Consider the following 15,158-nt stretch of genomic DNA (forward strand, 5'->3'; position numbering starts at 1 on the left):
CTTCAACAGAATGTCCATATATAAGATAGTAGCTAATTAGTAAGGGCAAAGAAGATGTGTATGGTCCTTACCCTTAGGGTACAGAAAATCCAATATGTATAAATAGTTAAAGGATATAAGAGAATAGAGTCACTTTCCAGGAGACCTCTGCTGTGAACGTTCTCAAATATAAGTTTGACAAAGGCTCAACTCTGAATCATCTTCCAACACAGGGATCAAACCCGCATCTCTTATGTCTCCTATTTTGGCAGGTGGGTTCTTTACTGCTAGTGCCACCTGGGAAGCCCAATAGCCAGGGAAGCTATCACATAAAGTCATGTTCCATGCTTCACTTAAATCAATTAGAAATTTGCCCATAATAGCTACCAAGGCCCAAGCAGCTATGATTGTAGCCTTTTGGGACTTCAATAAAGTAACTCAATTTTTAGATAAGAATTAAAAAAAGCAAACTGTATGTAGAAATTCTCTGTAATATGGAGTGTCTTGGGGGCTTTACTTGTCCTTTCTAGGCATGGCTTCCCTCACATTCATTTATAATCATTTGCTTTCACAAAACCAGATTTTTCACCTATGGCTACAGAATTTCCTAACTGCATGGTAAAGGAGGAACATGGACTGTTTCTTCCCATTGATTTTTATTCCTGTTTGTGTTCATGTCTTCTTTCTCAAATGCATTATTGACACATTTTGACTTTCTTTTGTTGAATGTTTATAAATATCATTATGATAAGAATTTTTGTCTGATTTGTTTACTATTTTATCTCCATTAGGTGCTCAATAAATATTAACAGAGTGAATAAATCTATATCATCACTATCTAATTCCAGAACATTTTCACCACACCAAAAAGAAACTCTACCATTAGCAGAGATTTCCCATCCCTCTCTCCCCCAGCCCCTGATTCCAACTAATCTACTTCTTTTTTTTTTTGGCTGCACCCTGTGACATGTGGGGATCTTAGTTCTGAGACCAGGAATCAAACTTGTGCCTCCTGTTTTGGGAGTGTAGAGTCTTAACCATTGGACCACCAGGAAAGTCCCCCAACTAATCTGCTTTTTGTCTCTATAAATTTGCCTTTTCTGGACATTACCTATAAATGGAATCCTACCATATTTGGCCCATTTTGTCTGACTTCTTTCACTTAGTATAATATTTCCAAGATTCATCCATGTTGTAGAATGTATCATTACTTCATTATTTTTATTGTTGAATAATATTCCATTGTATGAATATATTGCACTTTATTTGTTCATTAGCTGAAGGATATTTAGGTTGTTTTTACGTTCTGGCTATTATAGATAATACTGCTATGAACATTCATTTCTAAGTTTTTCTGTAAATATAGGTTTTAATTTCTCTTGGGTATATAGTTAAAAGTGGAATTGCTGAGTCACATGGTAACTGTTTCATTTTTTGAACTGCCAAACTATATTGGCAAAGCAATTGAGCCATTTAAAATTCTCCAGTAGTGTGTGAACATTCCAATTTCTCCTCATCCTTGCCAACACACATTATTACTTGCCCTTTTGATTATAGCCAACCTAGTAGACATGAATGGTATCTCATTTTAGTTGGTTTGCATCTCCTCAATGACTAGTGAGCTTCTTGTCATGTTTTTATTGGCCATTTGTGTATATTTGGTGAGGGCTGAAGTTTTTAATGATTATATGTTTTCTGGGAGGAGAAAAGTGCTTCTGTAAAGGGAATGTGGTATTCTGTGGAGAATTTACTGAGGCAAAGAGCAAGTGGTAGAATTTGTAAAGTTGTGGAGGAAAAGAAATCCTAGGAGTGGTTTATAGGATATATACTGTATAGATATATAGAGAGAATAAGTGATGTTTGTCTTTAAAAAGTTGAAGAATATATTAATAGAAAAAGCGAAGAAGAAAATCAAAATCACTATAAATATACCTCTAGAAGATAATGACTATGGAAAGTTTGGTGTATTTCTTGTTAGATGCATTATTGTTCAGTCACTAATTCATGTCTGACTATTTGTGACCCCATGGACTACCATACACCAGGCTTTCCTGTCCTTCACTATCTCCTGGAGTTTGCTCAAACTCATGTCCATTGAGTTGGTGATGCCATCCAACCATTTCATCCTCTGTTGCCCCCTTCTCCTCCTGCCATCAATCTTTCCCAGCATCAGGGTCTTTTCCAATGAGTCAGCTTTTTGCAGCAGGTGGCCAGAGTATTGAGGCTTCAGCTTCAGCATCAGTCCTTCCAATGCGTATTCAGGGTTCATTTCCTTTAGGATTGACTGGTTTGATCTCCTTGCAGTCCAAGGGACTCTTAGATGTATAGTATGCTTTTTAGTCTAGGAAGATTCTCCTGCCAAAGTAGGGTGATTCCCTGGTAAACTCTGGTATTACTTCACAGTTGGGTACTGGTAGGAATCCAGCCCTTCACAACAGAACTCATAAATTCAGAAGAGACTGTGGATAAAATCTGGCTGAACAGTGAATAAAGCCACATAAGTAGAGTGTTGTGGTGGAGACAGTGCTGAACTAAAAATCACATTTAGGTTCTAATCCTGGCTCCATCAGAGCAGGTAGGGAAGGTGAAGTAACCAAAAGCCCAAACTTCTTCCAGCTCTAAAATGTCATGAGTCCTGGGTGTGTTTTACAGGTTGGGCCGCCGAAGGAAAACCATGAAGCTGTGTCGAGAGCTCTCTGATTTGGTTGTGTACACAAACTCTGTGGCAGCCCAGGACATTGTGGATGATGGTAAGGCCTGAGTGTTTTTACTTCTGGATAAACACCCCTGACCTTTCTTTGTCAATTGTTAATTAAACTTTTGTTAATCGAATCATCAGCACACATTTCTGAAACTGTGTCAATCCATCTTGAGTGTCAGGAAACTGATTACTGGAACAATGCTTAGCTCACAGGGAGCGCTCTGTTGATCACTTTGTTTGCCTAACTGGCTAGAGGTCAGAGACATTTCCTGCAGGGCAGAGGAGGACTTTATTATTAAAAAGGCAGATGGATCAGAGCAAGGTCTTCCCTGTGTTTAAACTATGGAGACTTGACCTAGTTTGATGGTCAGATCACAGATGGCCATTCCAAGTGTGAATGACTAGAAGAAAGAGGAAATTAATTGGCGAAAATAATATCCTGAAACACCCCATATTTTCTCATTAAGAGTTTTGACCTTGATGAAAGTAATTTAACCCACAGATTGCAATTTTAGCAAAAAGAGCAGAAATTTCAAAAGCATTGGCTCTTTCACAGTTTTTTACCCATCAATTGCCATATGTGGAACTGAGAAATCCTAGTCACAACTCTTCTTACCCTGACTTCCTGCTGGCTGCACTTTCTCCTTAGCCTCTTCTCTTCTCACTTGTGTTTTGTTCAGTTATTGAGTGCTTATGAAAATAAACTATGATCATGTGGGTTTTCAGTATAATTGTAGTTTCAGTGGAAGTGAAAGTTACATCAGTCTCCCATTTTCTCAGTGATGCTAAAACAACATTGTGCTGAGTCTTGTGTCTTCACAACCTCCAGGATTTTTCCTCAGATCTTTCTTTTTTCTTCCCCTATTCTACAAGTGTATATTTTTTTATCTAAAGATTTTCTTCCCTTTGGTGTTGAATACTTCTTCAGATGATGATAATTATTAAGAAAAATTGAACTTCGTGTGTGAGAATATGAGAACCTGTAGACTTCTGAGAAAGTGAACATTCTTTTTTTCCAGATTCTTTTCCATTATAAGTTATTAAAAGATGTTGAATTTAGTCCCTTGTGCCACACAGTAGGACCTTGTTGTTTATGTTATGTATTTTGTTGTTGTTTTTATTCAGTTTCTTAGTCATGTCTGACTCTGTGACTCCATGGACTGCAGCACACCAAGCTTCCCTGTCCTTCACCATCTCCTGCAACTTGCTCAAACTCATGTCCATCGAGTTGGTGACACCATCCAACCATCTCGTCCTCTGTCATCCCCTTCTCCTCCTGCCTTCAATGTTTCCCAGCATCAGGGTCTTTTCTAATGAGTCAGCTCTTGCATTAGGTGGCCAAAGTATTGAACCTTCAGCATCAGTCCTTTCAATGAATATTCAGGACTGATTTCTTTAGGATTGACTGGTTTGATCTCCTTGCAGTCTAAGGGACTCTCAAGAGTCTTCTCCAACACCACAGTTCAAAAGCATCAATTCGTTGGTATTCAGTCTTCTTTATGGTCCAACTCTCACATCCATACGTGACCACTGGAAAAACCATAGCTTTGACTATATGGATCTTTGTTGGCAAAGTATTGTTTCCGCTTCTTAATATGCTGTCTAGATTTGTCATAGCTTTTCTTCCAAGGTACTTCCCTAGTGGCTCACACAGTAAGGAATCTGCCCGCAATGCAGGAGATCTGGGTTTGATCCCTGGGTTGGGACGATCCCCTGGAGGAGGGCATGGCAACCCACTCCAGTATTCTTGCCTGAAAAATTCCATGGACAAAGGAGCCTAGCGGGCTACAGTCCATGAGGGTCACAAAGAATCGGACTTGACTGAGTGACTAACACTTTCACTTTCTCCCAAGGAACAAGCGTCTTTTAATTTCATGGTTGCAGTCACCATCTGCAATGATTTTGGAGCCCAAGAAAATAAATTCTGTCACTGTTTCCATTAATAGTTGTATATATAAATCCAAAACTCCTAATTTATCCCTCCTCTTTCCTCTTTTGTAACCATAGGTTTGTTTTCTGTGTTTGTGAGTCTATTTCTATTGTGTAAATGAGTTCATTTGTGTCATACTTCAGATCCCACATGTAAATCATATCATGTAGTATTTGTCTTTCTTTGTTTGACTTACTTTACTTAGTATGATAATCTTTAGGTTCATCCATATTACTGCAAATGGCATTCTTTTGTTCTCTTTTATGGCTGAGTTTTCTGTTGTGTGTGTGTGTACGTATGTATGTATGTATGTATACACACACACACACACACACACACACACACACCCCACACACACATCTTCTTTATCCATTCATCTGTGGATGGACATTTAAGTTGCTCCCATGTCTTAGCTATTGTGAATAGTGCTTCTATGAACATCAAGATGCATGTGCCTTTTTGAATTAGAGTTTTTGTGTTATCTGGATATATGCCTAGGAGTGGGATTGCTGGATCATATGTAGTTCTATTTTTAGTTTTTTAAGGAACCTCCACACTTTTTAATATAGTAGCTGCTACAATTTGCATCCCCAGCAATAGTGTAGAAGGTTCCATTTTCTCCACACTGTCTCCAGCATTTATTATTTGTAGACTTTTTATGATGACCATTCTGAACAGTATGAGGTGAGATCTGAATGTCATATTCTCATAATAACGGCCTGGTAGTGGTAGTGGCGGTGTAGTCGCTAAGTTGTGTCCAACTCTTGCGACCCCGTAGACTGTAGCCTGCTAGGCTCCCCTGTCCATGGGATTCTCCAGGCAAGAATACTGGAGTGGGTTGCCATTCCCTTCTCCAGGAAAGCTTCCCAACCCAGGAATCGAACCCAGGTTTCCTGCATTGCAGGCAGATTGTTTACCGACTGAGCTACATGGGAAGCCAATAACTGCCTACAGCTAGAAAATAAACTTGGGAAGTATTTAAATGGAGTTAGAGGTATATTTGGTTCATAGAAATATAATTTCTATTGCATGCCTCAGGAAATCATAATCCCATTAGCTTAATGGAAAATAATATTGAGGATTGTTTAGTTCTTGAACATCACCTATTTTTGTCGTGTGTGTGTGTATGTGTATGTACACTACAAAATAAGTAATAGATAATGAATGCATGGCTTATCCTAATGCAAAACAATTCAGCTCTATTAATATACTAATTGACATGTGCCTAGTTAGCAAGGTCATCTTACTGATGATGTGGTGTGCCTAATTTATGTAGAGAGAGGAAAGAGTGGTACTAACTTTAGTGCTGTTCCATCTGAAGGTGGTTTGTCAAAAAGACTATATTTTCTTTCATTATGTTCAAAGTATTCCTCATCAACATCTACAAGTATGATCATTTTTAGTATGCTTGAGATATGTAACCTCTGCTAAAAAGTTATATCAATAAGATATATATGATAAGGAGTCTATATGTAGGAAATCATCAAATTAAACACTGTAATTCCCTAATTTCTTTGCCTCTCACTTGTATTTATGAATGTTTCAAGTTCCAACTCTAGAATGTAGTTGCTAGTCAATTTGGCCAGTATTTAATATCTAAGACTGTACAACCCCGAGGACCACAGGGGCCCTGGGAGACTGCACAAATTAATTTGTACAGTCTGGATATAGTTCAGGTCCAGTAAAACAGTAATTCAACTCTGGTTCATGGGCCATATCCTTCAGTCTGGGTTCAGAGTACACATTGGAATGAAAATGAGACTCTGGGTAAGTTTAGGTCGGTATCTAGGCTGGTCTCTTCCAACAGATCCAGATGAGATTGGGTGGTCATTTGGGGATGAGGTATGAATATTTAGTGAAAGAGTGGGAGTGGTGGGGCATTCTAGTTGTGTGGCACAAAAAGAATTGGGAGAAAGGAGTAGGATATTAAATATTTGGAAGTTTACCCCATCGTGACCCCCTAACTTGTAGCATCGTTGGTCCTAGATTATCCCTTTCTGATGATGCTCCAAGCAGAAACTTTAATATCAGCTTCCTCATTTATTTTTTTTTACCTCCCATTTTTTCCCCATTATTTATAAACTTGGCTAGGTGGATGATTGTTGTTATTTCTGAAACTTTTACTTCCTCATAATATTCTTTTGAATTCTTTTTCCATTATTATTCCTTTCTCCCAAACAGGTTTTGACTGGCTTTAAGATTCTATTCAAATCAACTTTAAAACCCAATTTTCCTATTTTGGAATTACTCTTTTCCCTTTAGTTTCTTAAGCCACAAATGCAATCACTTAATGTGTTTCACATGTGTGCTTTCTAAATGATGCCTTCCATGATTGTCTCCCTTTTATCAGGAATGAGTTGCATAGATAGTTTTATTTATCCATAGGTGTCTTGCTCTCTGGCAAAGCTATTCTGTTTGAATCAGGCACCTAGAAAATGTTTCCTCTCTGCCCTCTTCCTACTAGCCAGATAAACATGAAGTAGGAAGATAAGAGAATTCTCTTGAGAGAATATGGGATTCAAAAATACATAGTTATCTGAACAAGATGCAAAGCTCTGATCTGAAATGGCAAAAGAGTCCTGGGAGTAGGATTTTATAGATCTTTCTTGCTCAGGAGCTGAGCCTCTTCTGGTTGAATTCGCTCTTTTGCTCTGCCTTTTATTATTGGTGTAATCAGACTCAGGATCTTTCATGAGTGGTATTTTCTTTGCTGCAGTTCTCACTTTTCTGTTTTCTTTGTTAAAAACTGTGTTAGGAACCACAGGAAATGTGTTATCCTTCAGTGAAACAAGAGCACATCAAGTGGTTCAGCAGAAATCAGAGCAGTTCATGATTTATAACCAAAAGCAGCTCACGAGGATTTATCCCTCCGCCTACCGCATCGATTCCAGTAACTTCAACCCTCTGCCCTACTGGAATGCAGGTTGCCAGCTAGGTGTGTATACCTCTGGGAGGAGCAGTTCTCCGTGGGTCTTGAGTCTAGGCTGCTATGTTACCTAATTCTCTTAAACTTTGAACTTGCACAGTGGCACTGAACTACCAGTCTGAAGGGCGAATGATGCAGTTAAATCGAGCCAAATTCAAGACAAACGGCAATTGCGGCTACGTTCTCAAACCCCAGCAGATGTGCAAAGGTGCGTGTTGATTTCATAGTTGTACCTCTGAATCCAAGACACCTTTACTGAAGGAGCACTCGGGAAAGCAGAGTGCCTCAGTGTTTTGCAACATGATTTTTAAAAACGAGAAAAATTATGTATTGGAATGTAAATAAAGAACTCTTTTAAAAAATACTTATTTTTAATCGAAGGTTAATTGCAATATTGTGTTGGTTTCCAGCCATACTTCAACATGGATCAGCCATAGGTATACATATGTCCCTTCCCTCACACCTCCCACCCATCCCAGCCCTCTAGGATGTCACAGAGCCCTGGTTTGTGTTCCCTGAGTTATACAGCAAATTCCTGTTGGTTATCCCATTTTACATATGTTAGTGCATATGTTTCCATGATCCTGTTTCTGTTCGTCCCACCCTCTCCTTCCTGCCCCCTCTACCCTGTCCATAAGTCTGTTTTCTATATCTGCATTTCCACTGCTGCCCTACAAATAGGTTCATCAGTACCATCTTTCTAGATTCCATATATATATGTTAATATACAATATATTTGTTTTTCTCTTTCTGACTTCACTCTGTATAATAGGCTCTAGGTTCATCCACCTCATTAGCACTGACTGAAATGTGTTCCTATTTAATGGTTGAGTAATATTCCACTGTATATATGTACCACATATTCTTTACCCATTCATCTGCCCATGGGCATCTAGGTTGCTTCCATGTCCTAGCTGTTGTAAATAGTGCTGCAATGAACACTGGGATACATGTGTCCTTTTCAGTTATGGTTTTTTCAGTGTTTATGCCCAGTATTGGGATTGTTGGGTCATATGGTAATTTTATTCCTAGTTTTTTAAGGAATCACCATACTGTCTTCCATAGTGGCTGTATCAACTTGGAATGTAAATAACTCTTGTCACCAGTGTTTAATAATTTGGTAGCCTTCCCTGGTAGGCTGGTGTTTGGCCTTCCCCTGTAGCTCAGCTGGTAAAGAATCTGCCTGCAATGCAGGAGACCCAGTTCGATTCTTGGGTCAGGAAGATCCCCTGGAGAAGGGATAGGCCACCCAATCTAGTATTCATGGGCTTCCCTTGTGGTTCAGATGGTGAAGAATTTGCCTGCAATATGGGAGACCTGGATTCAATCCCTGGGTTGGGAAGATCCCCTGGAGGAGGGCATGGCTACCTGCTGGGGTCCAGCCCTGGTGGATCCAGGGAATTCGAAGCGGGGACAGCGTCGTTGAGGATCAGGAAACAATTGCTTAATTAAACATTAATTAAGGATATAAAAACTGGTGAAATGAGGATAGCTCAGTGAGGAAATTCAGTGGAGAAAAGAGGCTGAATAATTCAGCCAGAAGGTGAGAGAAAGAACGACATGGGGAGACCAAGCTTCGGTGAACAAGGCCCGCACTTTATTTTCCAAAGAAGTTTTTATACCTTAAATTATGCATAGAGGATAATGGGGGAAGGGGTAGAGTCATGCAGTAAGCCAGGCTTTCTTCCTGCAAACTTATCATATGCAAAAGTTTAGGTGATTTGCATCATCTTCTGGCCCGGAGGCCTGTTAACATTTTAAGACCCTTTCTTCAGAAAACTTATTTTTCTCTAAAGGTGATTAGTCAGGCGCCACCCTCCAAAAGCATTAGATAAAGTTGCATTCCTACAGGGCAAAGATGTGGTGGGCTATAACAAGAAAAAGAATTAACTCAAGGGTCCAAGGTTACAAACATTAAAGCTACTACTTACACCAATTATATTAATCAATACACTGCCAGGGACACAGCAGGTAGGGGATATGGAAACTTAGCAGCAAACATTGGCCCAAAAAGTGAAAAACCCTTCACCAATACAATTTCTAATCAGTCTTTTAACTGCTCAAAAGAATCTGTATTTAAACAGTTTAGAATATCTCTCACAGTTGGGAGGCTCTGAATAATCACATGTGGCCAGAAAAACCTATTCAGGCAGGCTAGAGGACTTCCAAAGGAGTTTGTAGGTTGAAACACTATCACACCCAGGAACTTTATTAACTGGAGCTATAAGTTAACTTTTTTCAGAGAGAGGTAGTAGGGGACAGCCCTCTGTAAAGTCAGAGGTGTAGGTGAGAGCACAAAGCAGAAAGTAGGCAGACTCTGGTTTTGGGGGTAGAATTTCCTCGAGAATTTCCAGGGGGACTCCTGAGGCTCGATCCCGCCTTTGTGTATGCCTAGCCTCCTTCCTCATGACGTTTGCCATGGGCAGAGTTCCTCACGCTGGCTCCCAGCAGCTACCCACTCCAGTATTCTTGCCTGAAGAATCCCCATGGACAGAGGAGCCTGGCAGGCTACAGTCCATGGGGTTGCAAAGAGTCAGACATGACTGAGTGACTAAACCACCCACGCAGTATATTTAATTCTTTAAATCCCAGGGTCCTCTGTCCCTGGGTATTCTCCAGTCAAGGACACTGGAGTGGGTTGCCATTCCCTTCTTCAGCATGTGTGCATATGTATGTGTAATTTCCATGCTACCAACCTTAGATTTTAACCTCTATTTGTCTTAGGTACTTTCAACCCTTTCTCAGGTGATCCACTTCCTGCCAACCCCAAAAAACAGCTCATCCTGAAAGTGATCAGCGGACAACAACTCCCCAAACCTCCAGATTCCATGTTTGGAGACCGAGGAGAGGTAAGCCATGTATGACCAAGTGGTTAGTTATGTGATTATCTTATTGTGTTTACATTTCATCTGAGGGTGCCGTGTATGTATGTGTGTGTGTGTTTGTAAATGAGCCCTGACCTCAGCTTCTCAGATATTAACTGACTTACTGGCAAAGTACACACAATTCCTTCTGGAGTGCAGTGTATCATCTGTTTTGGAGGCATGAGTGCAATACAATTCAATTCACAATCCAAGAAGGACACTGGCGATGCTAAGTTGAGATGCATGGAGCAATTTTGTTATTAATAGAAACACTGAACAGGAGAATGTCTTACCTCTCTGCATTTTTCATCTGCTGTGACCCTCATCTCTGCGACCCTCATCTCTGCTACACATGGGCCACCTGCTCCCTGGTCACAGGCCACTCTTCCCTTGCTGCACTTCTGTTGCATGATTTTACAATGTCTCCCTCTGTGACCACAGCCTTTGCTCTTCCCAGGGCTGTCATTCCATGATTCCCACTATACCTGCTCTTGGCCTTCTGGGCCTCTGTTTCCTCTCTATCTGTCAGCCCCTCCTCTGCTCTTGTCCTTCCTCTCATGAGTTGTCCATCACTTCAGGCTATTTGCCACTCCCACCTATTAAACTATCCTTTCTGGATCTTGAATGTCAATGGGGAAACCACATAGCTCTGAGTGGTCCCGTCATCAACTCTGTCTCTAATCTCTGCTGAGTTCTGCAGTGCCGTCCCAGCTCCACCTGATCAGCCCTCCATCACATTTCCCGCAGCAGATATTGTCAACCTCTTCTCTCCTCATACATGTATTCTCATCACTTTCTCATCTTTAGCAGATGGCTCCATGTCCTGCCTCTTAGGAAGTAGAGCTTCAGGTGGGGCTGTGTCTTCCATATCATCTGTAATGCTTCTGGCCTAGTCTCAGCCACCATCAGCTCTTGGCATTTCTGCTGCAGTAGGCTCTCAGCTCACTGGTCTCCCCGCTTCCATTCTGTTCTCCCAGCAGCAAGAATAATATGTTGGTAGTATCAGAAAGTTTCTCCTTACTTCCTCTTCTTTCCCTTTTTTCTTTGTTGTCTGCAGAAGGGAAGAGTCACTTCCTATATTTCCCCTAAACTTTTTGCTTTGAAAAATTTCAGTCCTTAGAAAAACTGCAGGAATAGCAGAATGAACACTGTATCTTCGGCATCTAGATTCACCAATTAACTTACTAAATTTTGTTACTTTCGCTCTATCTTCCTTTCATGTGTAAATGAGCATATGGTAAATATTCATATATAGTTATGCACTTGAAAGGGAGACGTAAAGCAAATATAACAAAGTTTAATTATATGTGTGTGTATTTAATTATACACACATGCACTCATACATATATATATATACCTTTGCTTTTCTTTGGAGAATTATTTGAGAATAAGTTAACATCATGACCCCAACCCCTAAATACATCAGCATTTTTCTCTCTCTTTTTTAAATTTAATACAAATAAATATACTTATTTTTAATATTTATTTGGCTGTTCCAGGTCTTAGTTACAACCTTTGGGATCTTTAGTTGCAGCGTGTGGGATCTAGTTCCCTGACCAAGGATGGAACCTTGCATTGGATGCAAGGAATCTTAGCCAATGGATCACCAGGGAAGCCCAGGCATTTCTCTCTTAAAGACAAGAAGATTGAGACTTTCCTGGTGGTCGAGTGGCTAAGACTCCATGCTCTCAGTATAGGAGGGGTCCAGGTTCAATCCCTGGTCAGGGAAATTGATCCCACACGCCACAACTAAAGACCCTGCATGCTGCAATGGATACCCAGCACAACCAAATTAATTCATTAATTAATTTTTAAAAAAGAACAAAGTTATCCTGTATAACTGCAATGCAGTCATTACACTCATGTCATTAGATATTGGCACAATAATATATTTTTCGGCTATTTTATTTTTTGTTTCTTTTAGACCCTCAGAACAACTTCATCCATCTTTTTAAAATTTTAAAATACAGTTTTGAAAGATTACTTTCCATTGACAATTATTGCAAAATATTGGCTGTATTTTCTGTGTTGTAAAGTACATCATTGACCCTATCTTACACCCAGGAGTTTGTTGGTACAATAATTTTATCTAAGATAATATCTGTATTCAGTTTTACCCCATTGTCCCAAAATTGTTCTTTTATTATTTTTTTTCTTTTTAGATTCAGAATCCAATTAAGAATCACACATTGCTTTCAGTTGTCGTTTCTCTTTGGTCTTTTAAAATGTAGAACAGTTTTCTAGTTTTGTTGTCATTATATTGCTATCTTTTAAAATAAATGTCCAAGCCAGTTGTGTCCATAATGTCCTTCAGTTTGGATTTACCTGATTGTTTGTTCATGATTTAGTTCAGTTGCTCAGTTGTGTCCGACTCTTGGCGACCCCATGGACTACAGCACACCAAGCTTCCCTGTCCATCACCAACTTCTGGAGATTATTCAAACTCATGTCCTTCAGGGTCTTTTCCAACTCATGTCCATCAGGTCTTTCGCATCGGTGGCCAAAGTACTGCAGTTTCAGCTTCAGCATCAGTCCTTCCAATGAATATTCAGGACTGATTTCCTTTAGTATGGACTGGTCTGACCTCCTTGCAGTCCAAGGGACTCTCAAGAGTCTTCTCCAACACCACAGTTCAAAAGCATCAATTCTTCGGCACTCAGCTTTCTTCACAGTCCAACTCTCACATCCGTACATGACTATTGGAAAGACCATCGCTTTGACTAGATGGACCTTTGTTGGCAAGTAATATCTCTGCTTTTTAATATGCTGTCTATGTTGGTCATAGCTTTTCTTCCAAGGAGCAAGTGTCTTTGAATTTAATGGCTGCAATCACCATCTCCACTGATTTTGGAGCACAAAAAAATAAAGTCTGTCACTATTTCCACTGTTTCCCCATCTATTTGCCATGAAATGATGGGACCAGATGCCATGATGTTAGTTTTCTGAATGTTGAATTTTAAGCCAACTTTTTCACTCTCCTCTTTCACTTCCATCAAGAGCCTCTTTAGTTCTTCTTTGCTTTCTGCCATAAGGGTGGTATCATCTGCATATCTGAGGTTATTGATATTTCTTCCGGCAATCTTGGTTTCAGCTTGTGCTTCATCCAGTCTGACATTTCTCATGATGTACCCTGCATATAAGTTAAATAAGCAGGGTGACAATATACAGCCTTGATGTACTCCTTTCCCGATTTGGAACCAATCTGTTGTTCCATGCCCTGCTCTAACTTTTGCTTCTGGATCTGCATACAGATTTCTCAGGAGGCAAGTAAGGTGGTCTGGTATTCCTATCTCTTGAAGCATTTTCCACAGTTTATTGTGATCCACACAGTCAAAGGCTTTGGCATAGTCGATAAAGCAGAAGTAGATGTTTTTCTGGAACTCGCTAGCTTTTTGATGATCCAGCAGATGTTGGCAATTTGATCTCTGGTTCCTCTGCCTTTTCTAAATCCAGCTTGAACATCTAGAAGTTCATGGTTCACTTACTGTTGAAGCCTGGTTTGGAGAATTTTGAGCATTACTTTGCTAGCGTGTGAGATGACTGCAGTTGTGCATGATTAGAACCAGAATAAACATATTTGTCAGGAATGCTACATGGGCAATGTGTTTCCTTCTCAGTGCATCATATCAGGGGCCACATGATGTCAGTTTATCCCAGGACTGATAATGTTACTTGGCTAAGGGAGTTTCTTCCAGATGTTTTTCATTGCATAGTTATCTCTTTATCTTTGTAATATATAGTTTGTGGTATTAAAGGATCTTTTAAATGTATGAGTATCTTTATTTTATAGTTAAAATCCAACCTCTTTATCATGGCTCACGAGGTTCTCTGTCAGGAGATTTTAACTCTTTCTTGAGCCACAGAACAAGATGGTATCAGATGAGGCCTTTGGGCACTTTCTCAGTGTTTTTAAATGCATACAATAAACAGATAAAGTGACACTTTAGGAAGCTGCTGCTGCTGCTGCTAAGTTGCTTCAGTCGTGTCCGACTCTGTGCGACCCCATAGACGGCAGCCCACCAGGTTCCCCATCCCTGGGATTCTCCAGGTAAGAACACTGGAGTGGGTTGCCATTTCCTTCTCCAATGCATGAAAGTGAAGAGTGAAAGTGAAGATGCTCAGTTGTGTCTAACTCGTAGTGACCCCATTGACGGCAGCCTACCGGGCTCCTCCATCCATGGGATTTTCCAAGCAAGAGTACTGGAGTGGGTTGCTATTGCCTTCTCCATTAGGAAGCTAATTATATTTAAATTCACTTATCAATATATTAGAAAGAAGTTGTGACATACAAATATGTGTGCAATAAATAGCAGGATCTAGAGAGGGGTTGAATAACTATTAGATGAGTATGGGTGACACAGAGATTTCTGTCACAACCGTAATGTGACTTAAACATCTGTGATTTCTGTCAGACACAAAGTTATAGTACTAATATTCTACTATTTGTGCTTTATGGAAAATGAAAATGAAAATACAGTTTTCCTCTCGTCTTGGCTTGTTGAATTTTCAGCCTGTGATCTCTCACATTATTCATTATCTCTGAGAGAGAAATAACTTTTCTTGCTCCCAATCAGAAGATTGTCATCTTTAATTTTCACCTTTTCTTTGCTCTCCACATCTACTCAGTTACCGTCTCCTGGACATTCTACCTCCCAAATCTCTCCCTATTCTTGCTGCTACTGTTCAGCTCCATTCTCCTGGCATGTCACCTGGATTACAGCTTGATGAAGCAGACACTGTTTTCTCAGGTTTACAGTT

At 40.0% G+C, this 15,158-nt stretch overlaps 1 protein-coding gene across 12 annotated transcripts in view; it reads left to right on the forward strand.

The window, feature by feature from the left end:
* PLCH1 (phospholipase C eta 1) overlaps positions 1 to 15,158 on the forward strand; it is a 255,817-nt gene that overhangs the window by 225,108 nt on the left and 15,551 nt on the right. For all 12 annotated transcript variants that reach the window (XM_044945543.2, XM_045166236.1, XM_044945563.2 and 9 more), the window contains 4 exons: positions 2,632 to 2,729; positions 7,366 to 7,545; positions 7,637 to 7,744; positions 10,261 to 10,385. In XM_044945543.2, the coding sequence (XP_044801478.2) occupies positions 2,632 to 2,729; positions 7,366 to 7,545; positions 7,637 to 7,744; positions 10,261 to 10,385 (511 nt within the window). The remainder of the gene's footprint in view (positions 1 to 2,631; positions 2,730 to 7,365; positions 7,546 to 7,636; positions 7,745 to 10,260; positions 10,386 to 15,158) is intronic.

Source organism: Bubalus bubalis, chromosome 1, assembly GCF_019923935.1.
Source record: "Bubalus bubalis isolate 160015118507 breed Murrah chromosome 1, NDDB_SH_1, whole genome shotgun sequence".
Classification (NCBI taxonomy): Eukaryota; Metazoa; Chordata; class Mammalia; order Artiodactyla; family Bovidae; genus Bubalus; species Bubalus bubalis.